This window comes from Coregonus clupeaformis, unplaced genomic scaffold, assembly GCF_020615455.1.
Source record: "Coregonus clupeaformis isolate EN_2021a unplaced genomic scaffold, ASM2061545v1 scaf0082, whole genome shotgun sequence".
NCBI lineage: Eukaryota > Metazoa > Chordata > Actinopteri > Salmoniformes > Salmonidae > Coregonus > Coregonus clupeaformis.
Window position 1 is genome coordinate 765,912 of NW_025533537.1, and position 27,309 is coordinate 793,220.

At 43.8% G+C, this 27,309-nt stretch overlaps 1 protein-coding gene across 1 annotated transcript in view; it reads left to right on the forward strand.

The window, feature by feature from the left end:
• The window catches only part of nectin1b (nectin cell adhesion molecule 1b), a 568,693-nt gene that overhangs the window by 467,736 nt on the left and 73,648 nt on the right, over positions 1-27,309 (forward strand). The window contains exon 7 of the mRNA XM_045213155.1: positions 13,464-13,557. Coding sequence (XP_045069090.1) covers positions 13,464-13,557 — 94 coding nt within the window. The remainder of the gene's footprint in view (positions 1-13,463; positions 13,558-27,309) is intronic.

The window sequence follows — 27,309 nt, forward strand, 5'->3', positions numbered from 1 at the left end:
GGTAAACATAGTCTCAGCCATCTGAGTGGCGTTAGGCAAACGGGTCATGGGTACTAACCGGCACATCTTGGAGAAACGATCGATGACCACGAGAATTACAGTATGGCCCTCTGATTCTGGTAGGTCGGTAACAAAGTCCATAGCAATGTGCGACCATGGTCGTTGAGGAGTTGGCAATGGCATCAGCTTACCCTCCGGTAGTGCACGAGGTACCTTGGACTGAGCACATACCGGACAGGATAAGACATAGTCTCTGACGTCATCTGTGAGTGAATCCCACCAGTATATTCGGCTGATGAGTCGTGTAGTTCGAGTGATTCCGGGATGACCAGATCCCAGCGACGTGTGGCACCATTCCATCAGTTGAGGTCGAAGAGGAGCTGGCACAAACACCTTAGACCCCGGGGTTTCTGGAGGGGCTGGTTCCGCTTGTAAGCTCTCCTGAATCGTGTCATCAATAGCCCACCTCACCGGACCAGCACGGTAACTCATGGGGAGAATAGGTTCTGGCTCCACGGGTCTTTCCGTGCGCTCGAACCGACGGGAAAGCGCGTCCGCCTTACCATTCTTGGACGCGGGGATATAAGAAACAGTGAATCGGAAACGGTTGAAGAATAAAGACCACCTTGCCTGTCGGGAGTTCAGTCGTTTGGCACTGTGAAGATACTCCAGGTTGCGGTGGTCCGTGAGCACTTGGAACGGATGCTCTGCTCCCTCCAACCAATGTCTCCACTCCTCCAGTGCTAACTTCACCGCCAGTAATTCCCGATTACCCACGTCATAGTTCTGCTCGGCAGAATTCAGTTTCCTTGAAAAGAAAGCACAGGGTCGTGATTTAGGCGGCTCACCTTGGCGTTGGGATAACACGGCTCCAACTCCAACCTCCGAGCGTCCACTTCCACGATAAACGGTAAGGTAGGGTCCGGCTGACATAGAATAGGAGCGGTGGTAAAGCGTTGTTTCAACGTCTCAAACGCACGCACTGCCCCCTCCGTCCAGTTCAGACCGCGACCCTTGTAGCTGGTCATCGCCGACAGGGGCGCTGCGGTTGTGCTGAAATTACGCACGAACCGTCTATAGTAATTGGCAAACCCTAAGAACCTCTGGAGCTCCTTCACCGTCTTGGGTTGAGGCCAGTCTTGTACCGCTTGCACCTTGGATTCATCCAGTTTAACCCCGTCGGGAGTGAGTATGGCCCCAAGGAAGGAAATCGTAGTGACATGGAATTCACTATTTTCTGCCTTCACGAACAGAGAATGTTGTAGGAGCCGATCCAGAACCTGTCGTACATGGGACACATGTTCACTCAGAGAGTTAGAATATATTAGGATGTCATCAATGTACACTATAACAAATCGATCAATCATGTCCCTGAAAATGTCATTCATGAATGCCTGGAATACTGAGGGCGCGTTGGTAAGTCCATAGGGCATGACACAATATTCGTAGTGTCCTCGATGTGTGATGAAGGCGGTCTTCCATTCATCCCCCTCTCTAATACGCACCAGATTGTACGCACTCCTGAGGTCCAGTTTACTGTACATGGAGGCCTGTCCCACCTGTTCAAGGGCTGCTGGAATCAAAGGAAGAGGGTAACATTTTTTGATGGTAATATCGTTCAACCCTCGATAGTCTATACAAGGACGCAGTCCGCCATCCTTTTTCTTCACAAAGAAAAAAATGGATGCGGCGGGAGACGTCGATGGGCGAATGGCCCCTTGCTGTAGCGCCTCATCAATATACTGGCTCATCGCTTCTCGTTCCGGCTGTGACAACGGGTAGATTCTTCCACGAGGAGGTGTAGCTCCGGATAGCAGATCAATCCCGCAGTCCCAGGCCCGATGAGGTGGTAACACGGTAGCCCTCTCCTTGGAGAACACCTGCGCGTAATCCTGGTATTCTGTAGGGACCACAGTAGACACCGCACCCTGCGCATCCTCCACAGTAGACATTTTGCACGGTAAATTGAGGCACTCTGCCCTACATACCTCACTCCAAGCTGTGATATCGCCAGATTTCCAGGAGATGACCGGATCATGGAGGACGAGCCAGGGGTGGCCGAGAACTAGTGGCTCCCGTGGAGCGGAGATGACGAAAAAAAAGATGTTCTCCTGGTGTATGGAGCCCACTTGTAACTTGATTACCTCTGTACGGTGCGTAATGAACCCAGTGCCCATGGGCTCATCGTCTAGCGCGTTGACTCGCAGGGGAGGTTGAATTGGGATAAGTTGAACTCCCAACTCCTCAGCAAGACCCATATCCAGAAAGCTGGCAGCCGCTCCGGAATCAATAAGTCCTTCCAACCTGCGCACTTTCTCTCAGACAGATAAGGTAACTGGCACATACATTTGTTTCGATGTAATGTTCAAAACTTGATTCTCACTCACCGGTTTGGCAGTTCCGAGGCGATATCCTGGTGTACGGTTAGGGTCGTACCGACATTGACGAAACGAAATGACCCGACTGACCACAATACAAGCATAGTCCGTCTTGCCGACGTTGTTGTCTCACCGAACCTTGTAGAGGTGACCGTCCCAGTTGCATAGGTTCCTCCTCAGATTCTCTCCTCCGCTCTGTCGATTGCATAGGACCAGTGATCGAGGACTCCCGGACTGTGGATGCCTTGTGTTGCACTATAAGATTATCAATAGAGATGGCTATTTTGATAAACTCATGTAGCGCAGTGATATCTCCTCGACAAGCCAACTCAGTCTGTACGTCTTTGCGCAGCCCTCTTCGGAATACTGTGAGCAAAGCAGTCTCGCTCCATCCGCTACCGGCTGCTATAGTACGGAACTCTAAAGCGTAGTCGGCTACTGTGCGACGGCCCTGCTGAAGTTCGCATAGTTGGTCTCCCACACTACGCCCAGATACTGGGTGGTCGAACACCTCTTGAAACAGTCTCTTGAACTGAACTTCCGCATTCAACTCGGGGACCTCAGCTGCCCAAAGCGCAGTAGCCCAATCCAGTGCTCTTCCCGTTAGCAGAGAAATCATGAAATCCACCCTGCTATGGTCATCGGAAAACATACGACATATACAGGGACGTCTGGAGTGGAAACCCCTGACATTTGCCAGGTTCCCCGTCGTACCTTGTAGGTAGAGAAATCGGAGGTGCATGACGAGGACTGACCGTGCTCGGGGTGGTGCCTTCAGCCGCACCAGCGTTGAGTAACTGTAGGAGTTCATCCATCCGTTTCTCCTGTATCTCCCATCGCCTCTGTAATTCCGCTGGATCCATGGTAATGGCGAGGTATTCTGTAATGAATACTCGGACAGAGTGGTAAGATCCAATCGCAGAATAGCGATGCTTTATTAGAGTACAGACAAGGGAATAGCTTAATCGTGGTCGGGCGGGCTGTGGTCAAAACCGGGCCAGGCATAGACAGGCAGAGGTACCAATGGAACGGGCTAAGTCGTAGTCGAGGGCACAGGCACAGGATCAGAGGACGGTAATCACTGGGGTAGACAAGCAGAGGATTAAGCAATTCGGGGAGTCAAACAACAAGGCACAGGTCGGATACACGGGTAATCAAAAACAACAAACTCTCTCTCTCTCTCGGAACAAAACGCTTAGCAAGTCACAATGGAACAATAGCTCGCGCCGACTGAGCTTCTGAGCACACCTTAAATCCTACACTAATTACTGACAGGTGTGCTCAGAACTCAGGTGAACCAGATCGAGTCTGATGACTCCCCCTCTCTGTAGATCGGGGAAGTGTCAGACTCTGTCTAGACCCTGCCAACCCCCGATCCCTTACACCCTGATGTAGAGACATAGTGATGAACACATTAAACCGTCAGCCCTGCTGTAGAGACAGAGTGATGAACACATTAAACCAGCAGGGCTGCTGTAGAGATATATAACTATATAGTTATATAGATATAGATACATATGCATATATATATATATACAGTGGGGAGAACAAGTATTTGATACACTGACGATTTTGCAGGTTTTCCTACTTACAAAGCATGTAGAGGTCTGTAATTTTTATCATAGGTACACTTCAACTGTGAGAGACGGCATCTAAAACAAAAATCCAGAAAATCACATTGTATGATTTTTAAGTAATTCATTTGCATTTTATTGCATGACATAAGTATTTGATACATCAGAAAAGCAGAACTTAATATTTGGTACAGAAACCTTTGTTTGCAATTACAGAGATCATACGTTTCCTGTAGGTCTTGACCAGGTTTGCACACACTGCAGCAGGGATTTTGGCCCACTCCTCCATACAGACCTTCTCCAGATCCTTCAGGTTTCGGGGCTGTCACTGGGCAATACGGACTTTCAGCTCCCTCTGAAGATTTTCTATTGGGTTCAGGTCTGGAGACTGGCTAGGCCACTCCAGGACCTTGAGATGCTTCTTACGGAGCCACTCCTTAGTTGCCCTGGCTGTGTGTGTCGGGTCATTGTCATGCTGGAAGACTCAGTCACGACCCATCTTCAATGCTCTTACTGAGGGAAGGAGGTTGTTGGCCAAGATCTCGTGATACATGGCCCCATCCATCCTCCCCTCAATACGGTGCAGTCGTCCTGTCTCCTTTGCAGAAAAGCATCCCCAAAGAATGATGTTTCCACCTCCATGCTTCACGGTTGGGATGGTGTTCTTGGGATTGTACTCATCCTTCTTCTTCCTCCAAACCCGTGAGTGGAGTTTAGACCAAAAAGCTCTATTTTTGTCTCATCAGACCACATGACCTTCTCCCATTCCTCCTCTGGATCATCCAGATGGTCATTGGCAAACTTCAGACGGGCCTGGACATGCGCTGGCTTGAGCAGGGGGACCTTGCGTGCGCTGCAGGATTTTAATTTGTGACGGCGTAGTGTTTTACTAATAGTTTTCTTTGATACTGTGTCCCAGCTCTCTTCAGGTCATTGACCAGGTCCTGCCGTGTAGTTCTGGGCTGATCCCTCACCTTCCTCATGATCATTGATGCCCCACGAGGTGAGATCTTGCATGGAGCCCCCGACCGAGGGTGATTGACCGTCATCTTGAACTTCTTCCATTTTCTAATAATTGCGCCAACAGTTGTTGCCTTCTCACCAAGCTGCTTGCAATTGTCCTGTAGCCCATCCCAGCCTTGTGCAGGTTTACAATTTTATCCCTGATGTCCTTACACAGCTCTCTGGTCTTGGCCATTGTGGAGAGGTTGGAGTCTGTTTGATTGAGTGTGTGGACAGGTGTCTTTTATACAGGTAACAAGTTCAAACAGGTGCAGTTAATACAGGTAATGAGTGGAGAACAGGAGGGCTTCTTAAAGAAAAACTAACAGGTCTGTGAGAGCCGGAATTCTTACTGGTTGGTAGGTGATCAAATACTTATGTCATGCAATAAAAAGCAAATGAATTACTTAAAAATCATACAATGTGATTTTCTGGATTTTTGTTTTAGATTCCGTCTCTCACAGTTGAAGTGTACCTATGATAAAACTTACAGACCTTTACATGCTTTGTAAGTAGGAAAACCTGCAAAATCGTCAGTGTATCAAATACTTGTTCTCCCCACTGTATATAGTCGTATAATCAGTTATAGATATGGTTATATAGTTATAGATATAGTTATATAGTTATAGATATGGTTATACAGGCAGTTATAGATATGGTTATACAGGCAGTTATAGATATGGTTATACAGGCAGTTATAGATATGGTTATACAGGCAGTTATAGATATGGTTATACAGGCAGTTATATATATGGTTATACAGGCAGTTATAGATATGGTTATACAGGCAGTTATAGATATGGTTATACAGGCATTTATATATATATGGTTATACAGGCAGTTATAGATATGGTTATATAGTTATAGATATAGTTATATAGTTATAGATATGGTTATACAGGCAGTTATAGATATGGTTATACAGGCAGTTATAGATATGGTTATATAGTTATAGATATGGTTATACAGGCAGTTATAGATATAGTTATATAGTTATAGATATGGTTATACAGGCAGTTATAGATATGGTTATACAGGCAGTTATAGATATGGTTATACAGGCAGTTATAGATATGGTTATACAGGCATTTATATATATATGGTTATACAGGCAGTTATAGATATGGTTATATAGTTATAGATATAGTTATATAGTTATAGATATGGTTATACAGGCAGTTATAGATATGGTTATACAGGCAGTTATAGATATGGTTATATAGTTATAGATATGGTTATACAGGCAGTTATAGATATAGTTATATAGTTATAGATATGGTTATACAGGCAGTTATAGATATGGTTATACAGGCAGTTATATATATAGTTATATAGTTATAGATATGGTTATATAGTTATAAATATGATTATATACTTATAGATATTATTACGTTCAAAAGTTTGGGGTCACTTAGAAATGTCCTTGTTTTGGAAAGAAAAGCAATTTTTTGGTCTATTTAAATAACATTAAATTGGAAATACAGTGTAGACATTGTTAATGTTTTAAATGGCTATTGTAGCTGGAAACGGCTGATTTTTACAGAATATCTACATAGGCGTACAGAGGCCCATTATCAGCAACCACCAGTCCTGTGTTCCAATGGCACGTTGTGTTTGCTAATCCAAGTTTATCATTTAAAAAGGCTAATTGATCATTAGAAAATCATTTTGCAATTATTTTAGCACAGCTGAAAACTGTTGTGCTGATTAAAGTAACAATAAAACTGGCCACAATCAGCAATTGTGGGTTCGATTACAGGCTCAAAATGGCCAGAAACAAAGAACTTTCTTCTGAAACTCGTCAGTCTATTCTTGTTCTGAGAAATGAAGGCTGCTCCATGCGAGAAATTGCCAAGAAACTGAAGATCTCGTACAATGCTGTGTACTACTCCCTTCACAGAACAGCGCAAACTGGCTCTAACCAGAATAGAAAGAGGAGTGGGAGGCTCCGGTGCACAACTGAGCAAGAGGACAAATACATTAGAGTGTCTAGTTTGACGTTCAACCATAGTGTAATGAGGACAGACAGTTTTGTATTGTATCTGACCCTGAAATGCCATTATGTCCAGCTCCAACTGTGTTGTTTTAGGGACGTCATCTGTAGGTTTTCTTAAGGGGAGACCGGGGTTGGTTGTCACACATTTTACTAATAAGTGTCCACTTGTAACAACCAGACCAGGGTTGGTTTACACACAGTATAGATTGGTAGGCACAGTGCTTGCCATTTGTTTTTACGCAAGAATTGAACCGATTTACAACGTTTTAGTGTGTGTGTGTGTGTGTGTGCGAGTGTGCGAGTGTGTGTGTGAATGTTTCTGACTCTCAGTCGGAGTCGCGTAACTCACAGTTTTAACAAATGAATGCCAAACGGCTACCTAAGTATGGCTCCCAATCAGAGACAACGAGCTACAGCCGTCTCTGATTGGGAGCCTCCCTGGCTAACATAGATATACAAAACCTAGAAATAAACACCCTGGCTCAACATACGAGAGTCCCCAGAGCCAGGGCGTGACAACAGTAAAGAAAAGTAGAGTATTCAGTAGAGTACAGTAAAGAGATGTATAGTGTATTCAGTAGAGTACAGTAAAGAGATGTATAGTGTATTCAGTAGAGTACAGTAAAGAGATGTATAGTGTATTCAGTAGAGTACAGTAAAGAGATGTATAGTGTATTCAGTAGAGTACGGTAAAGAAAAGTAGTGTATTCAGTAGAGTACAGTAAAGAGATGTATAGTGTATTCAGTAGAGTACAGTAAAGAGATGTATAGTGTATTCAGTAGAGTACGGTAAAGAAAAGTAGTGTATTCAGTAGAGTACAGTAAAGAGATGTATAGTGTATTCAGTAGAGTACAGTAAAGAGATGTATAGTGTATTCAGTAGAGTACAGTAAAGAGATGTATAGTGTATTCAGTAGAGTACAGTAAAGAGATGTATAGTGTATTCAGTAGAGTACAGTAAAGAGATGTATAGTGTATTCAGTAGAGTACAGTAAAGAGATGTATAGTGTATTCAGTAGAGTACGGTAAAGAAAAGTAGTGTATTCAGTAGAGTACAGTAAAGAGATGTATAGTGTATTCAGTAGAGTACAGTAAAGAGATGTATAGTGTATTCAGTAGAGTACAGTAAAGAGATGTATAGTGTATTCAGTAGAGTACAGTAAAGAGATGTATAGTGTATTCAGTAGAGTACAGTAAAGAGATGTATAGTGTATTCAGTAGAGTACAGTAAAGAGATGTATAGTGTATTCAGTAGAGTACAGTAAAGAGATGTATAGTGTATTCAGTAGAGTACAGTAAAGAGATGTATAGTGTATTCAGTAGAGTACAGTAAAGAGATGTATAGTGTATTCAGTAGAGTACAGTAAAGAGATGTATAGTGTATTCAGTAGAGTACAGTAAAGAGATGTATAGTGTATTCATTATGCTACAGTAGAGTACAGTGAATTCAGTACAGTAAAGAACATCAAAGAAAAGTAGTGTATTCAGTTCAGTACAGTAAATAAAGGTAGAGTGTATTGACTAAAGAACAGAGACGAAAAGTATACATTGTATTCCGAATGTATTCCGTATAAAAGGAATACCCACCCCACCCCCACAAAAAAACAAATGAAAATTACAAATATACTCTAAAAATTAAAATATTAGATAAATATAAAACAATCATTTGTAAAGTGGTTGTCCCACTGACTATCATAAGGTGAATGCACCAATTTGTAAGTCGCTCTGGATAAGAGCGTCTGCTAAATGACGTAAATGTAATGTACATGTAAAATAAAAGTAGAGTGTATTCAGTACAATACAGTAAAAGTAGAGTGTATTGTGTACAATAAAGTAAAGAAAAGTAGTGTATTCAGTAAAGTACAGTAAAGGAAAGTAGAATATTCAGTACAATACAGTAAAGAAAATTAGAATGTATTCAGCACAGTTCAGTACAGTATACTACTGTAAAGAAAAGTGGAGTGTATTCAATGCAGAACAATAAAGAAAAATAGAGTGTATTCAGAACAGTTTAGTACAGTAAAGTAAAGAAACGTAGTGTGTATTCAGTACAAGTACAGTAAAGTTGTGTGTATGCAGTACAGTGCATTGGAGTAGTGTGAGCTCTGTGTATGGGATCAAGGAAATAACAAACTTGAACTGTCTGGAAAGAAGGAAATGGACAACTTGAACTGTCTGGAAACAAGACATAACCAACATGAACTGTCTGGAAACAAGGAAATAACCAACATGAACGTTCTGGAAACAAGGAAATAACCAACATGAACGTTCTGGAAACAAGGAAATAACCAACATGAACGTTCTGGAAACAAGGAAATAACCAACATGAACTGTCTAGAAACAAGGAAATAGCCAACTTGAACTGTCTGGAAACAAGACATAACCTACATGAACTGTCTAGAAACAAGGAAATAGCCAACTTGAACTGTCTGGAAACAAGGAAATAACCAACATGAACTGTCTAGAAACAAGGAAATAGCCAACTTGAACTGTCTGGAAACAAGACATAACCTACATGAACTGTCTAGAAACAAGGAAATAGCCAACTTGAACTGTCTGGAAACAAGGAAATAGCCAACTTGAACTGTCTGGAAAAAAGGAAATAACCAACATGAACTGTCTGGAAACAAGAAAATAACCAACTGCCCAGCTCATTCAAGAGGCCCAACTGCCCTTCCCATTAAAGAGGCCCAAACTGCCCTGCCCATTAAAGAGGCCCAAACTGCCCTGCCCATTAAAGAGGCCCAAACTGCCCATTAAAGAGCCCAAACTGCCCTGCCCATTAAAGAGGCCCAAACTGCCCATTAAAGAGCCCAAACTGCCCTGCCCATTAAAGAGGCCCAAACTGCCCTGCCCATTAAAGAGGCCCAAACTGCCCTGCCCATTAAAGAGGCCCAAACTGCCCATTAAAGAGCCCAAACTGCCCTGCCCATTAAAGAGGCCCAAACTGCCCATTAAAGAGGTCCAAACTGCCCATTAAAGAGGCCCAAACTGCCCTGCCCATTAAAGAGGCCCAAACTGCCCTGCCCATTAAAGAGGTCCAAACTGCCCTGCCCATTAAAGAGGCCCAAACTGCCCTGCCCATTAAAGAGCCTTAACTGCCCTGCCCATTAAAGAAGCCAAAATTGCCCTGCCCATTCAAGAGGCAAAACTGCCAATTAAAGAGCCCAAACTGCCCTGCCCATTAAAGAGGCCTAAACTGCCCATTAAAGAGCCCAAACTGCCCTGCCCATTAAAGAGGCCCAAACTGCCCTGCCCATTAAAGAGGCCCAAACTGCCCTTTCCATTAAAGAGCCCAAACTGCCCTGTCCATTAAAGAGCCCAAACTGCCCTGCCCATTAAAGAGGCCCAACTGCCCTGCCCATTCAAGAGGCCCAAACTGCCCATTAAAGAGGCCCTAACTGCCCTGGCCATTAAATAAGCCCAAACTGCCCTGCCCATTAAAGAGGCCCAAACTGCCCTTCCCATTCAAGAGGCCAAACTGCCCTGCCCATTCAAGAGGCCAAACTGCCCTTCCCATTCAAGAGGCCCTAATTGCCCTTCCCATTCAAGAGGCCCTAACTGCCCTTCCCATTCAAGAGGCCCTATTTGCCCTTCCCATTCAAGAGGCCCTAACTGCCCTGCCCATTAAAGAGGCCAAACTGCCCTTCCCATTAAAGAGGCCCAAACTGCTACTTGCGTGCGTGTACAGTGGGGGGGGAAAGTGTTTAGTCAGCCACCAATTGTGCAAGTTCTCCCACTTAAAAAGATGAGAGAGGCCTGTAATTTTACAAATACTTATTTTCCACCATAATTTGCAAATAAATTCATTAAAAATCCTACAATGTGATTTTCTGGATTTTTTTTCTCATTTTGTCTGTCATAGTTGACGTGTACCTATGATGAAAATTACAGGCCTCTCTCATCTTTTTAAGTGGGAGAACTTGCACAATTGGTGGCTGACTAAATACTTTTTTTCCCCACTGTATATGTGTGATCGTGCCTGTCTATGTAAAGGGTGGGGGGAGTGGGAGAGATAATGCATGTACACTCTTAGATATAAGGGTTCCAAAATGGTTCCTCAGCTGTCCCTGTAGGAGAACCCTTTTTGGTTTCAGTTAGAACTCTCTTTGGAAAGGGTTCTTCATGGAACCAATAAAGGTTCTTCAAAGGGTTCTCCTATGGGGACAGCCAAAGAACCCTTTAGGTTCTATACTGAACAAAAATATAAACGCAACATGCAACAATTTCTAAGATTTTACTGAGTTACAGTTCATACATGGAAATCAGTCAATTGAAATAAATTCATTAGGCAATAATCTATGGATTTCACAGGACTGGGAATATAGATATGCATCTGTTGGTCACAGACACTTTAAAAAAAAGTAGGGGCGTGGATCAGAAAACCAGTCAGTATCTGTTGTGAACACCATTTGCCTCATGCAGCGCGACACATCTCCTTTGCATAGAGTTGATCAGGCTGTTTATTGTGGCCTGTAGAATGTTGTCCCACTCCTCTTCAATGCATGTGTGAAGTTGCTGGATATTGGCGGGAACTGGAACACGCTGTCGTACACGTCCAGAGCATCCCAAACATGTCTGGTGAGTATGCAGGCCATGGAAGGACTGGGACATTTTCAGCTTCCAGGAATTGTGTACAGATCCTTGCGACATGGGGCCGTGCATTATTATGCTGAAACATGAGGTGATGGCGGCAGATGAATGGCACGACAATGAGCCTCAGGATCTCATCACGGTATCTCTGTGCATTCAAATTGCCATCGATAAAATGCAATTGTGTTCATTGTCCTTAGCTTATGCCTACCCATACCATAACCCCACCACCACCGGGCACTCTTTTCACAACGATGACAATAGGAAACTGCTCGCCAACACGGTGCCCTACACGTGGTCTGCAGTTGTGAGGCCGGTTGGACGTACTGCCAAATTTTCTACAATGATGTTGGAGGCGGCTTATGGTAGAGAAATGAACATTAAATTATCTGGAGATAGCTCTGGTGGACATCCCTGCAGTCAGCATGCTAATTGCACGCTCCCTCAAAACTTGAGACATCTGTGGCATTGTGTTGTGTGACAAAATTGCACATTTTAGAGTGGCCTTTTGTTGTCACCAGCACAAGGTGCACCTGTGTAATGATCATGCCGTTTAATCAGCTTTTTGATATGCCACACCTGTCAGGTGGCTGGATTATCTTGGTAAAGGAGAAATGCTCACTAACAGTGATGTAAACAAATTTGTGCAAATTTCTAGGATATTTTATTTCTGCTCATGAAACATGGGACCAACACTTTACATGTTGCGGTTATATTTTTGTTCAGTGTAGATAGCACCTTTTTTTCTAAGAGTGTAGGTACACAGCTCTTTCTGTCTTTGGGTTCATTATCTTTCATCAGGGCTGATAACGTGTCAGAAGATGACAGATTACATGTTTGAGGGAAGGGATCTTTCCTCTGTAGTAATTACACCTAGCAACGTCCTTCTGCTTCCCTCTGCTTCCATCTGCTGTCTTCTGTAGTAATTACACCTAGCAACGTCCTTCTGCTTCCCTCTTCTGTCCTCTGCTTCCCTCTGCTTCCATCTGCTGTCCTCTGTAGTAATTACACCTAGCAACGTCCTTCTGCTTCCCCCTGCTTCCATCTGCTGTCGTCTGTAGTAATTACACCTAGCAATGTCCTTCTGCTTCCCTATTCTGTCCTATGCTTCCCTCTGCATCCCTCTGCTTCCCCCTGCTCTGCTGTCTCATGGGATAATTTGTAAACAATTGGAACGATGAGACTCCAATTACTGTATCCCACCCTGTTGGGGCTTCATCAGGGTTTTATTGTATTTATTTTTCCATTATTGCATCATCTTGTCTACCTGCTTGTCTGTAGTTTTTCTTAGATTTTATCTGGAAGGTGAAAAGTTGAAAAGGGGTGAAAGGAACTTTGATTAAAAACAACAAGATTGGACAATAACAGCAGTTTAAAACAGTTAACTGTATCTTAACAACAGAGACATACAGTATCAGTCCCAGGAGGAGATCAGGAGGTTAGATAAAGCCTGATATATCCATGTCAAACTAACTATCACAGTGCAGTGGGCAGGATGCCTGATACTAGAAACTAGAGGACTACACAGCCTGTCCATCCTGAGGACTTGACTCATATTGGTCAGTCTCCCTGCACCCTCACACCCCTCACCTCAGAGTCCATTCAGCCAATCACAGCCGGGTCTGGTCTCATTAGAGCGGTCAGCCATTCAAAAGGGCAGAAAGGGTGGACAAACAGGAAATGGCTGCTGCTGCTGGCCCCACGGTCGGTCGGAACACGATGGTTGATGTCTGTCAGAACTCCGTCCGAACTATGGAGGGAAGAGGGAGAGAGAGACCAAGGCAAGTGCAGCCAGACAGCTGGACTTCTCATTACTGCAGTCATACAGGTTGAGTGGTGGGAGCAGGCTGGAGTGGTAGAGGTGGAAGCCCTCACCGTGCAGAGTGTCATGGTCTTCTTCTCTCCCCTCTGTGATAACAGGACCGACCTCCCGCCCGCCCACAAGCCGGCCCCTCCCCCACCCAAAAAGAAGAGCAGTGATTTGAAGGGCCACTTGACATCCGATGACATCCAGGTAAGATCCTCCTCAAACCACCCGCTCAGTGTCCCAAATGGCAGCCTATTCCCTATATAGGCCCTATGTGTCCTGGTCAAAAGTAATATTCTATATAGGGAATAGGGCCCCATTTGGGATGAAGCTTTTAACTTTTATCCTCTCCCGACATGATGTGTCTGGTTAGGTGGCTGGCACACTCTGAAAGACAGACTGTCTGCCTGTCTGCCTGTCTGTCTGTCTGTCTGTCTGTCTGTCTGTCTGTCTGTCTGTCTGTCTGTCTGTCTGTCTGTCTGTCTGTCTGTCTGTCTGTCTGTCTGTCTGTCTGTCTGTCTGTCTGTCTGTCTGTCTGTCTGTCTGCCTGTCTGCCTGTCTGTCTGTCTGTCTGTCTGTCTGTCTGTCTGTCTGTCTGTCTGTCTGTCTGTCTGCCTGCCTGCCTGTCTGTCTGTCTGTCTGTCTGTCTGCCTGCCTGCCTGCCTGCCTGCCTGCCTGCCTGCCTGCCTGTCTGTCTGTCTGCCTGTCTGTCTGCCTGTCTGTCTGTCTGTCTGTCTGTCTGTCTGCCTGCCTGCCTGTCTGTCTGTCTGCCTGCCTGCCTGCCTGCCTGTCTGTCTGTCTGTCTGCCTGTCTGTCTGTCTGTCTGTCTGTCTGCCTGCCTGTCTGTCTGCCTGTCTGTCTGTCTGTCTGTCTGCCTGTCTGTCTGTCTGCCTGTCTGTCTGTCTGTCTGTCTGTCTGCCTGTCTGCCTGTCTGTCTGTCTGCCTGTCTGTCTGTCTGAGTTTTTTTGTCATTAACCTTCCACTTTCTTTCCCATTGATGACTAGAACACATACTGAGGTTGTTTCATACTGCCAATTCATTAAATCAGAGATCTTGCTAATTTTTTTACTGAATGTCTGTATTAAATGCAATGGCAGCGAGAGAAAGCCTGCCCAGAATATATTTCCTGTTCATGTTTTGTTGTTTACAATACTAATCGTGACCTTGGATAAGGTTCTCTCTGAGATTTTGGCTAAACATTAGTTATTGACATAGAGTTGTGCTTTAGGTGGTTCTTTGCATGTGAGATATGTCAGATTTTCAAAAAAGTAAATTTACAAAAATAAAATAAAATAATTATCTGAAAGTTTTAGCTTCTCAAACACGTTTTATCTTGGTACTATAAGGTTCTATCTGCAATCCAATCACACTGTGGGATTATTTAAGGATATAGTGTTTTTGTCATTTTAGGGAACTATCGCTTTAACAAACGTGTGATGAACATGAATTAATATACTCTAAGTATACAAAAGTATGTGGGCACCCCTTCAAATTAGTGGATTTGGCTATTTCAGCCACACCCGTTGCTGACAGGTCTATAAAATCGAGCACACAGCCATGCAATCTCTGTAGACATACATTGGCAGTAGAATGGCCTTACCGAAAAGCTCAGTGACTTTCAACGTGGCACCGTCATAGGATGCCACCTTTCCAACTAGTCAGTTTGTCAAATTTCTGCCCTGCTAGAGCTGCCCCGGTACACTGTAAGTGGTGTTATTGTGAAGTGGAAACGTCTAGGAGCAACAACGGCTCAGCCGCGAAGTGGTCGGCCACACAAGCTCACAGAACGGGACCGCCGAGTGCTGAAGTGCGTAGCGCGCAAAAATCTTCTGTCCTCGGTTGCAACACTCACTAACGAGTTCCAAACTGCCTCTGGAAGCAACATCAGCACAATGCCAAGCGTCGGCTGGAGTGGTGTAAAGCTCACCGCCATTGGACTCTGGAGCAGTGGAAACGTGTCTCTGGAGTGAGGAATCATGCTTCACCATCTGGCAGTCCGACGGACAAATCCTGGTTTGGCGGACGCCAGGAGAACGCTACCTGCCCCAATGCATAGTGCCAACTGTAAAGTTTGGTGGAGGAGGAATAATGGTCTGGGGCTGTTTTTCATGGTTCAGGCCCCTTAGTTCCAGGGAAGGGAAATCTTAACGCTACAGAATACAATGACATTCTAGACGATTGTGTGTTTCCAACTTTGTGGCAACAGTTTGGGGGAGGCCCTTTCCTGTTTCAGCATGACAATTCCCCTGTGCACAAAGTGAGGTCCAAACAGAAATGGTTTGTTGAGATCGGTGTGGAAGAAGTTGACTGGCCTGCACAGAGCCCTGACCTCAACCCCATCGAACACCTTTGGGATGAATTGGAACGCCAACTGCGAGCCAGGCCTAATCGCCCAACATCAGTGCCTGACCTCAGTAATGCTCTTGTGGCTGAATGGAAGCAAGTCCCTGCAGCAATGTTCCAACATCTAGTGGAAAACCTTCCCAGGAGAGTGGAGGCTGTTATAGCAGCAAAGGGGGTACCAACTCCATATTAATGCCCATGATGTTGGAATGAGATGTTTGACTAGCAGGTGTCCACATACTGTTGGTCATGTGGTGTGTTTGATGTTGTAATTAGAAAGAAGGAAGGGTATTCTATTTAATTAATCATTAAATGTCTGTACTTTTCTATTGAAATTGAAATAACTTTTAACATTTTGTGCCAGATGGATCCTTATGGCTGAACCCAGATTGACATTTCAGAGCCATAAAGGTTCTATCTGTGATCTGTAAAAAAACGGATTTACAAATGTTTTAGGATTTTGATAATCTGCACTTCCGGGGGCTGTGCCTTCAAGGTGAGGTTATGAAAGAAGAATTCACTACAAAACAGTTGTGAAATCTCAGTACTATGCTTTGCACAGAGACATTTACATTATAGTCATTTAGCAGACGCTCTTATCCAGAGCCACTTACAGTTAGTGAGTGCATACATTATATATATATTTATTTTCATACCCCCCCCGTGGGAATCGAACCCACAACCCTGGCGTTGAAAACGCCATGCTCTACCAACTGAGCTACATCCCTGCCGGCCATTTCCTCCCCTACACTGGACGACGCTGGGCCAATTGTGCGCCGCCCCATGAGAACCTTATAGTCCCAACGTCTGTTTTGTTAGGCACTTCCAGTGGGTATCATAAGTATTAACCCCCCTTAGACTTCTTCACATTTTATTGTGTTACAAAGTGGGATTGAAATGGATTTAATTGTATTTTTTGTCAATGATACTGTATCTTGATTAGATAAGTATTCACCTCCTGAGTTAATACATGTTAAAGTCTTCTTGGGTAAGTCTCTAAGAGCTTAGCACACCTGGATTGTGCAATATTTCACACAGAGTGTGTCCATGTAACTTATTATGTGATTTTTTAAGGCAAATTTGACTCCTGAACTAATGTAGGATTGCCTAAACAAAGGGGGGGAATACTTATGCAACGACTATATTTTAGTTTGTAAAAATGTGTGGAATTTTCTTTTCACAATGACATAATGGAGTATTTTGTGTAGATCAATGACAAAAATCTATTAAATCTATTTCAACCCCACTTTGTAACGCAATACTTATGATACCCACTGTATGTAGGCCTCATAAAGGGGAAATATCGTTTTGGCTTGTAATAGAAATGGCCTGTTCAAAGTTGATGTTGTTAGAGGCTGAGAATGAGTGGGATTGAAATGTAACCTCGACCAAAAATTGTCAAAGATATTTTCATGTTTCAGCCCTTAGGAACCCTTTTGATAACGACAACTTCCAAATGGCACCCTATTCTCTATGTAGTGGGCTCTGGTCAAAAGTAGTGCACTATGTAGGGAGCCATTTGGGATGTACTTTAGATACTGTTACACTTCTGATACCTTGAAATGAATCACAACCTCCTTATTTCAGGAGGTGGAATGCAGATAGGTAGAGATCAGAGCCCAGCACATCATCAGGCTCTTTTCCCTCTCTCTCTCTCTCTCTCTCTCTCTCTCTCTCTCTCTCTCTCTCTCTCTCTCTCTCTCTCTCTCTCTCTCTCTCTCTCTCTCTCTCTCTCTCTCTCTCTCTCTCTCTCTCTCTCTCTCTCTCTCTGTCTCTCTCTCTCTCTCTCTCTCTCTCTCTCTCTCTCTCTCTCTCTCTCTCTCTCTCTCTCTGTCTCTCTTTCTCTCTCTCTGTGTCTCTCTCTCTCTCTCTCTCTCTCTCTCTCTCTCTCTCTCTCTCTCTCTCTCTCTCTCTCTCTCTCTCTCTCTCTCTCTCTCTCTCTCTCTCTCTCTCTCTCTCTCTCTCTCTCTCTCTCTCTCTCTCTCTCTCTCTCTCTCTCTCTCTCTCTCTCTCTCTCTCTCTCTCTCTCTCTCTCTCTCTCTCTCTCTCTCTCTCTCTCTCTCTCTGTCTCTCTTTCTCTCTCTCTGTGTCTCTCTCTCTCTCTCTCTCAATTCAATTCAATTCAATTTCAATTCAATTTAAGGGCTTTATTGGCATGGGAAACGTGTGTTAACATTGCCAAAGCAAGTGAAGTAGATAGTAAACAAAAGTGAAATAAACAATAAATATTAACAGTAAACATTACACTCAGAAGTTTTAAAAGAATAAAGACATTTCAAATGTCATATTATGTATATATACAGTGTTGTAACAATGTGCAAATAGTTAAAGTACAAATGGGAAAATAAATAAACATAAATATGGGTTGTATTTACAATGGTGTTTGTTTTTCACTGGTTGCCCTTTTCTTGTGGCAACAGGTCACAAATCTTGCAGCTGTGATGGCACACTGTGGTTTTTCACCTAGTAGATAAGGGAGTTTATCAAATTTGGGTTTGTTTTCGAATTCTTTGTGGATCGCTGTAATCTGAGGGAAATATGTGTCTCTAATATGGTCATACATTTGGCAGGAGGTTAAGAAGTGCAGCTCAGTTTCCACCTCATTTTGTGGGCAGTGTGCACATAGCCTGTCTTCTCTTGAGAGCCAGGTCTGCCTACGGCGGCCTTTCTCAATAGCAAGGCTATGCTCACTGAGTCTGTACATAGTCAAAGCTTTCCTTAAGTTTGGGTCAGTCACAGTGGTCAGGTATTCTGCCACTGTGTACTCTCTGTTTAGGGCCAAATAGCATTCTAGTTTGCTCTGTTTTTTTGTTTGTTCTTTCCAATGTGTCAAGTAATTCTCTTTTTGTTTTCTCATGATTTGGTTGGGTCTAATTGTGTTGTTGTTGTTGTTGTCCTGGGGCTGTGTGGGGTCTGTTTGTGTTTGTGAACAGAGCCCCAGGACAAGCTTACTTAGGGGACTCTTCTCCAAGTTCATCTCTCTGTAGGTGATGGCTTTGTTATGGAAGGTTTGGGAATCGCTTCCTTTTAAGTGGTTATAGAATTTAACGGCTCTTTTCTGGATTTTGATAATTAGCGGGTATTGGCCTAATTCTGCTCTGCATGCATTATTTGGTGTTTTACGTTGTACACGGAGGATGTTTTTGCAGAATTCTGCATGCAGAGTCTCAATTTGGTGTTTGTCCCATTTTGTGAATTCTTGGTTGGTGAGCGGACCCCAGACCTCAGAACCATAAAGGGCAATGGGTTCTATAACTGATTCAAGTATTTTTAGCCAGATCCTAATTGGTATGTCAAATTGTATGTTCCTTTTGATGGCATAGAAAGCCCTTCTTGCCTTGTCTCTCAGATCGTTCACAGCTTTGTGGAAGTTACCTGTGGCGCTGATGTTTAGGCCGAGGTATGTATAGTTTTTTGTGTGCTCTAGGACAACGGTGTCTAGATGGAATTTGTATTTGTGGTCCTGGCAACTGGACCTTTTTTGGAACACCATTATTTTTGTCTTACTGAGATTTACTGTCAGGGCCCAGGTCTGACAGAATCTGTGCAGAAGATCTAGGTGCTGCTGTAGGCCCTCCTTGGTTGGTGACAGAAGCACCAGATCATCAGCAAACAGAAGACATTTGACTTCAGATCCAGCACATCATCAGGCTCTTTTCCCTCTCTCTCTCTCTCTCTCTCTCTCTCTCTCTCTCTCTCTCTCTCTCTCTCTCTCTCTCTCTCTCTCTCTCTCTCTCTCTCTCTCTCTCTCTCTCTCTCTCTCTCTCTCTCTCTCTCTCTCTCTCTCTCTCTCTCTCTCTCTCTCTCTCTCTCTCTGTCTCTGTCTCTCTCTCTCTCTCTCTCTCTCTCTCTCTCTCTCTCTCTCTCTCTCTCTCTCTCTCTCTCTCTCTCTCTCTCTCTCTGTCTCTCTTTCTTTCTCTCTCTCACTCTCTCTCTCTGTCTCTATCTCTGTCTCTCTCTCTCTCTGGATATCTCTCTCTCTCTCTCTGAATATCTCTCTCTCTCTCTCTCTGTCTCTCTTTCTCTCTCTCTGTGTCTCTCTCTCTCTCTCTCTCTGAATATCTCTCTCTCTCTCTTTCTCTTTCTCTGTATCTCTCTCTCTCTCTCTCCCTCTCTCTGAATATCTCTCTCTCTCTCTCTCTCTCTCTCTCTTTCTCTCTCTCTCTCTCTCTCTGAATATCTCTCTCTCTCTCTCTCTCTCTCTGTCTCTCTTTCTCTCTCTCTGTGTCTCTTTCTCTCTCTCTGTGTCTCTCTCTCTCTCTCTCTGAATATCTCTCTCTCTCTCTCTCTCTCTCTCTCTCTGAATATCTCTCTCTCTCTTTCTCTTCCTCTTTCTCTTTCTCTGTATCTCTCTCTCTCTCTCTCTCTCTCTGAATATCTCTCTCTCTCTCTCTTTCTATCTCTCTCTCTCTCTGAATATATCTCTCTCTCTCTTTCTCTCTTTCTCTCTCTCTTTCTCTCTCTCTCTCTCTCTCTCTCTCTCTCTCTCTCTCTCTCTCTCTCTCTCTCTCTCTCTCTCTCTCTCTCTCTCTCTCTCTCTCTCTCTCTCTCTCTCTCTCTCTCTCTCTCTCTCTCTCTCTCTGTCTCTCTCTCTCTCTGTCTCTCTCTCTTTAACTCTCTGTTAATCAGCAGTGGGTACAAACACGTCTGTGTCATAAATGCAATGTATTGTGTGCAATGTTCCCACTTAACTGCTCACGTGCGCAGAATAAAAATCAGCCCACACAGAGAAGCACGAGATTGAACTTCACTCAACTTTCTAGTTTTCCCCTTCAGTGATCGAATCAACACATTAGCCACTTTCAATGCAACATACCGAACAACACAAACTATTCAAGAGATTCTGTTGTAGGCAGAGTGCATCAGAGTAGGATTCTATTGCATTGACAGGCACGACTCAGCCCTACTCTACACAGACCGGTGCGTCATAACCAATCAGAGCTGCAGTAGGCCTATATGCAAATAGACCATTGCCATAAATGGATCTGTGCCATTTACTTTGAACTGGACTGTGTTTACAGCATGAGCGGTCGTGAGTAGATGCGCTTGTTTTGAGATCAAAGTGAGAGCTGCATGTAGCCACGTGTGCACATTTGTTCATATCCTTTGATAGTTAGTGAGTTATTATTATAATTTATAGTCAGCAATGGGGAGTGGTTGCTTCCTACAAGAGCACAAAACGTGTACATTTCTAGACATCTTTAAAAAACAAGTCTGGTAAAGAGATTTTTTTCTGTCTTAAAGGGGCAGTGTTGTATTTTGAGACAGGCTTGAATAAGCTAAGTAGCCAATAAGCAGAGGGTAGCATAATTTGTCTGATTCTCTGTAATAATGGTATGGGAATAATAATTAATTTTATTTTGTGGTTTCTTGCATCAAACAACACAACATTTTCTGTCACCTGGATAAACAGGTTAATGTCAAATCAAATAATCAAATCAAGCTTTATTTATACAGCACATTTCAGACATACAACGCAATGTGCTTTACAGGAAAAAACAAATAAAAAACAATGAAAATAAAAGCTGAAATATTTAAATATTTACTACACAACAAACATAAGATAAAAAACGAAAGAATGACTCACACTGAACAACTAAAAAGCACCCTGAGGAAAAGCAAAGCTAAAGATATGTGTTTTAAGATCACTTTTAAATATGTCCACAGTTTCATCCCCCATCAGGTTCTCTGGCAGACTATTCCAGAGGCTAGGGGCATAATAACTAAAGGCTGCCTCTCCATGCCTCTTGGTCCATGCCTCTAGGCTTTGGGATAGTTAAAAGGCCAGTGCCAGAGGACCCGAGGGACCTACTGGGTACATAACTTAAAAGCATGTCTGACATTTAAAAAACAATAGGAGAATCTTAAAATTAATTCTAAAACTCACAGGTAGCCAATGCAGAGACCTTAAAACCGGTGTAATGTGTGTTCTCTGTCTGGTCTTGGTCAGTACCCTTGCTGCAGCATTCTGGATGTTTCGCAGTTGACCAATGGCTTTCTTGGGTAGACCAGACAGAAGAGCATTACAGTAGTCAAGCCTGCTTGTAATAAAAGCATGGATGAATCTCTCTGTATCAGCCTGAGAGAGAAACGGTCGCACCTTGGCAATGTTCCTCAGGTGGTAAAAAGCTATTTTGGTCACATTCCTAATGTGTGATTCTAAATTTAGTTCAGGATCTAAATTATCATCTGGGTTTTTTACCTGGTGTTTTATCTTTATTGCCTTGAATTAAAATGTGACGCTAGATTCTCCCCCTGAGCTTTGGCTCCAACAATAAGTACCTTGGTCTTGTCTTGATTTAGCTGGAGGAAGTTGTGAGCCATCCAAGTATTTAAATCACTACAGTCTAATAATTTATCAGTGGACCTAAAATCCTCTGGTGACACAGAAATGTAAAATTGTGTATCGTCTGCATAGCAGTGAAAATCAATGCTGTGCTGTCTGATAACGCGGCCAAGGGGTAACATTTATAAACTGAACAGTACCGGACCCAAAATCAAACCTTGTGGAACGCCACATGTTTTTTCTCTGAGTTATGTTCACCAAGGGTGACAAAAAACTCTCGACCGGTTAAATAGGTCCTAAACCAATTTAGAACTGTACCAGAGAGGTCAACCACCTCTCCAGTCTGTCCAGAAGGACATCATGGTCAACAGAGGCCAACCCACCTCTCCAGTCTGTCCAGAAGGACATCATGGTCAACAGAGGCCAACCCACCTCTCCTGTCTGTCCAGAAGGACATCATGGTCAACAGAGGCCAACCCACCTCTCCAGTCTGTCCAGAAGGACATCATGGTCAACAGAGGCCAACCACCTCTCCAGTCTGTCCAGAAGGACATCATGGTCAACAGAGGCCAACCACCTCTCCAGTCTGTCCAGAAGGACATCATGGTCAACAGAGGCCAACCACCTCTCCAGTCTGTCCAGAAGGACATCATGGTCAACAGAGGCCAACCACCTCTCCAGTCTGTCCAGAAGGACATCATGGTCAACAGAGGCCAACCCACCTCTCCAGTCTGTCCAGAAGGACATCATGGTCAACAGAGGTCAACCACCTCTCCAGTCTGTCCAGAAGGACATCATGGTCAACAGAGGCCAACCACCTCTCCAGTCTGTCCAGAAGGACATCATGGTCGACAGTGTCGAATGCAGTACTTAAATCTAAGAGTTCAAGGACAGAGAGCTGTTTGGCATTTGTGTTGTCTGTAAGACAATGTACCACTTTTTCTAAGGCTGTCTCTGTGCTGTGGTTGGCAGAAAAATCAGATAAGAATTTTTCAAAAATACAGTTTGCACTTAAAAAAATATTTAGCTGTTTGAACTCAATTTTTCCAGAATTTTGCTTAAGAATTGCTAAGAGCTGAACAATCTAGATTATATTTATTCAGAAGGGGTTTTACCATAGCAGAACCTGTCTGTCAGTCTCTAAAACCGTTTGCGATGTTGCAGGAAATAATCCTGGAACCCCTGCGGTTAAGGTGAATCCTGGAACCCCTGTGGTTAGGGTGAATCCTGGAACCCCTGTGGTTAGGGTGAATCCTGGAACCCCTGTGGTTAGGGTGAATCCTGGAACCCCTGTGGTTAAGGTGAATCCTGGAACCCCTGTGGTTAGGGTGAATCCTGGAACCCCTGTGGTTAGGGTGAATCCTGGAACCCCTGTGGTTAGGGTGAATCCTGGAACCCCTGTGGTTAGGGTGAATCCTGGAACCCCTGTGGTTAGGGTGAATCCTGTCTCTTTTAAAAAGTGCTGGTTGCTCCACAGCAAATCAAAGTTGTCACAAAAAGAGACATTCCTGTCATTGCAAAGTTTCTTCATTTACTCGTTCAGGGCAAAGAGTCAACAGAAACGTTCCGAACCCATTCGGTAGCACGGGAGGGGGCCAGAGGTAATTATTATCTTCCCTGTACTAGCTAAGGTATCAGAGCGGCAGTAACTCACCAGCATTCCGACCAGAAATACGACTTTCCCGAATTGGATCCTTTGTTCGTACCCCCCAAGGCAATTTAACTTATTCCAGAGGCTGCTCCAAGATGCCGCCGCCGGAGAATAGATATTTGGAGTGATATTTGGGTTGATGGTGTATGTTTCATGATTAACTACTCATGGTGTGATTGTGATAACGTACAGGAACTCAAGTCCTTTTGTTCACCCAACCTAGAATACCTCACAATCAAAGGCCGACCGTATTACCTCCAAAGATAATTCTCTTTGGTTATAGTCACAGCCGTGTATCAAAGCTGATACCACGACGGCCCTCAAGGAACTCTACTGGACTTTGTGCAAACTGGAAACCACATATCCTGAAGCAGCATTTATTGTGACTTGGGACTTTAACAAAGCAAATTTGAGGAAAACGCTTGTTGCAGAAACTCAAACAGGAAGAAACCGTGCAAAGGTCTATTCAACGCTGGTCTGACCAATCGGAATCCATGCTTCAAGATTGTTTTGATCACACGGACTGGGATAAGTTCTGGGTTGCCTCTGAGACGTATAAACTGACATGGTGACTGAGTTCATCAGGAAATGGGATGTTGTTGCCACTGTGACTATTAAAATCTTCCCAAACCAAAAATCGTGGATATTCGCACAAAACTGAAAGTGCGAACCACTGCATTTAACCATGGCAAGGTGACTGGGAATATGGTTGAATACAAACAGTGCAGTTATTCCCTCCGTAAGGCAACCAAACAGGTAAAATGTCAGTACCGGACAAAGTGGAATCGCACTTCAACGGCTCAGACACGAGACGTGCACTACCGTTCAAAAGTTTGGGGTCACTTAGAAATGTCCTTGTTTTCAAAAGAAAAGCACTTTTTTTTTGTCCATTAAAATAACATCAAATTGATCAGAAATACAGTGTAGACATTGTTAATGTTGTAAATGGCTATTTTAGCTGGAAACGGCTGATTTTTACAGAATATCTACATAGGCGTACAGAGCCCCATTATCAGCAACCACCAGTCCTGTGTTCCAGTGGCACGCTGTGTTTGCTAATCCAAGTTTATCATTTAAAAAGGCTAATTGATCATTAGAAAATCATTTAGCAATTATTTTAGCACAGCTGAAAACTGTTGTGCTGATTAAAGAAGCAATAAAACTGGCCTTCTTGAGACTAGTTGAGTATCTGGATCATCAGCAATTGTGGGTTCGATTACAGGCTCAAAATGGCCAGAAACAAATAACTTTCTTCTGAAACTCGTCAGTGTATTCTTGTTCTGAGAAATGAAGGCTACTCCATGCGAGAAATTGCCAAGAAACTGAAGATCTCGTACAATGCTGTGTACTACTCCCTTCACAGAACAGCGCAAACTGGCTCTAACCAGAATAGAAAGAGGAGTGGGAGGGCCCGGTGCACAACTGATCAAGAGGACAAATACATTAGGGTGTCTAGTTTGAGAAACAGACGCCTCACAGGTCCTCAACTGGCAGCTTCATTAAATAGTACCCGCAAAACACCAGTCTCAACGTCAACAGTGAAGAGGCGACTCCGGGATGCTGACCTTCTAGGCAGAGTTGCAAAGAAAAAGCCATATCTCAGACTGTCCAATACAAATAAAAGATTAAGATGGACAGTCTGAGATATGGCCTTTTCTTTGCAACTCAGCCTAGAAGGTCAGCATCCCGGAGTTGCTGATAATGGGCCTCTGTACACCTATGTAGATATTTCATAAAAAATGCTACAATAGCCATTTACAACATTAACAATGTCTACACTGTATTTCTGATACATTTAATGTTATTTTAATGGACAAACAAATTGCTTTTCTTTCGAAAACAAGGACATTTCTAAGTGACCCCAAACTTTTGAACGGTAGTGTATGTGGCAGGGACTCCAGATAATCATGGATTACAAAGGGAAAACCGACGTCTTGCTCCTGGACAAGCTAAACACTTTCTTCATTCGCTTTGAGGATAACGCACTCCTGAGGACTGTGGGCTCTCGTTCTCCGTGGCGGATGTGAGAATGGCGCCGGAGAAGATGGCTGCCGTTTTACAGCCCTCTAACCAATTGTACTATTATGTGTGTTTTTCCGCGTTATTTGTAATTTATTTTGTACATAATGTTTCTGCCATCGTCTCTTATAACCAAAAAGAGCTTCTGGATATCAGGACAGCGATTACTCACCTCGTATTGGACAAATAATTTTTCTTCAACGAGGCGGCCGCGAAGGATATCCTACAGACACCCGACAAGGCCCAAATCTCGGTCATTCACATGAGGAAGAGACGGAGATATCGAGATATCGTAGATGTAGGTCGGGGTGCCTTGTAAGGATCCGACGGCGAGCGAGTAAACTGCCGCTCCCATCAATCCTATTAGCCAATCTTCAATCATTGGAAAATAAATTGGATGACGTAAGATTACGGTTATCCTACCAACGGGACATTAAAAACTGTAATATCTTATGTTTCACCGAGTCGTGGCTGAACGACGACATGGATAACATACAGCTAGCGGGCTATACGCTACATCGGCAGGATAGAACGGCTGACTCCGGTAAGACAAGGGGTGGCGGTCTGTCTATATTTGTAAACAACAGCTGGTGCACAAAATCAAATACTAAGGAAGTCTCGAGGTTTTGCTCGCCTGAGGTAGAGTACCTTATGATAAGCTGTAGACCACACTATTTACCAAGAGAGTTTTCATCTATATTTTTCATAGCTGTCTATTTACCACCACAAACCAATGCTGGCATTAAGATTGCACTGAATGAGCTGTATAAGGCCATAAGTCAACAGGAAAACGCTCATCCAGAGGCAGCGCTCCTAGTGGCCGGGGACTTTAATGCAGGGAAACTTAAATCCGTTCTACCTAATTTCTACCAGCATGTTAAATGTGCAACCAGAGGGAAAAAAAACTCTAGACCACCTTTACTCCACACACAGAGACGCATACAAAGCTCTCCCTCGCCCACCATTTGGCAAATCTGACCATAACTCTATCCTCCTGATTCCTGCTTATAAGCAAAAACTAAAGCAGGAAGCACCAGTGACTCGGTTAATAAAAAAGTGGTCAGATGACGCAGATGCTAAGCTACAGGACTTTTTTGCTAGCACAGACTGGAACATGTTCCGGGATTCTTCAGATAGCATTGAAGAGTACACCACATCAGTCACTGGCTTCTTCAATAAGTGCATCGATGATGTCATCCCCACAGTGAACGTACGTACATACCCGAACCAGAAGCCATGGATTACAGGAAACATCCGCACTGAGTTAAAGGGTAGAGCTGCCGCTTTCAAGGAGTGGGACTCTAACTCGGACGCTTATAAGAAATCCCGCTATGCCCTCCGACGAACCATCAAACAGGCAAAGAGTCAATACAGGACTAAGATTGAATCGTACTACACCGGCTCTGACGTTCGTCGGATGTGGCAGGGCTTGAAAACTATTACAGACTACAAAGGGAAGCACAGCCGCGAGCTTCCCAGTGACACAAGCCTACCAGACGAGCTAAACCACTTCTATGCTCGCTTCGAGGCAAGCAACACTGAAGCATGCATGAGAGCACCAGCTGTTCCGGATTACTATGTGATCACGCTCCGTAGCCGATGTGAGTAAGACTTTTAAGCAGGTCAACATTCACAAGGCCGCAGGGCCAGACGGATTAC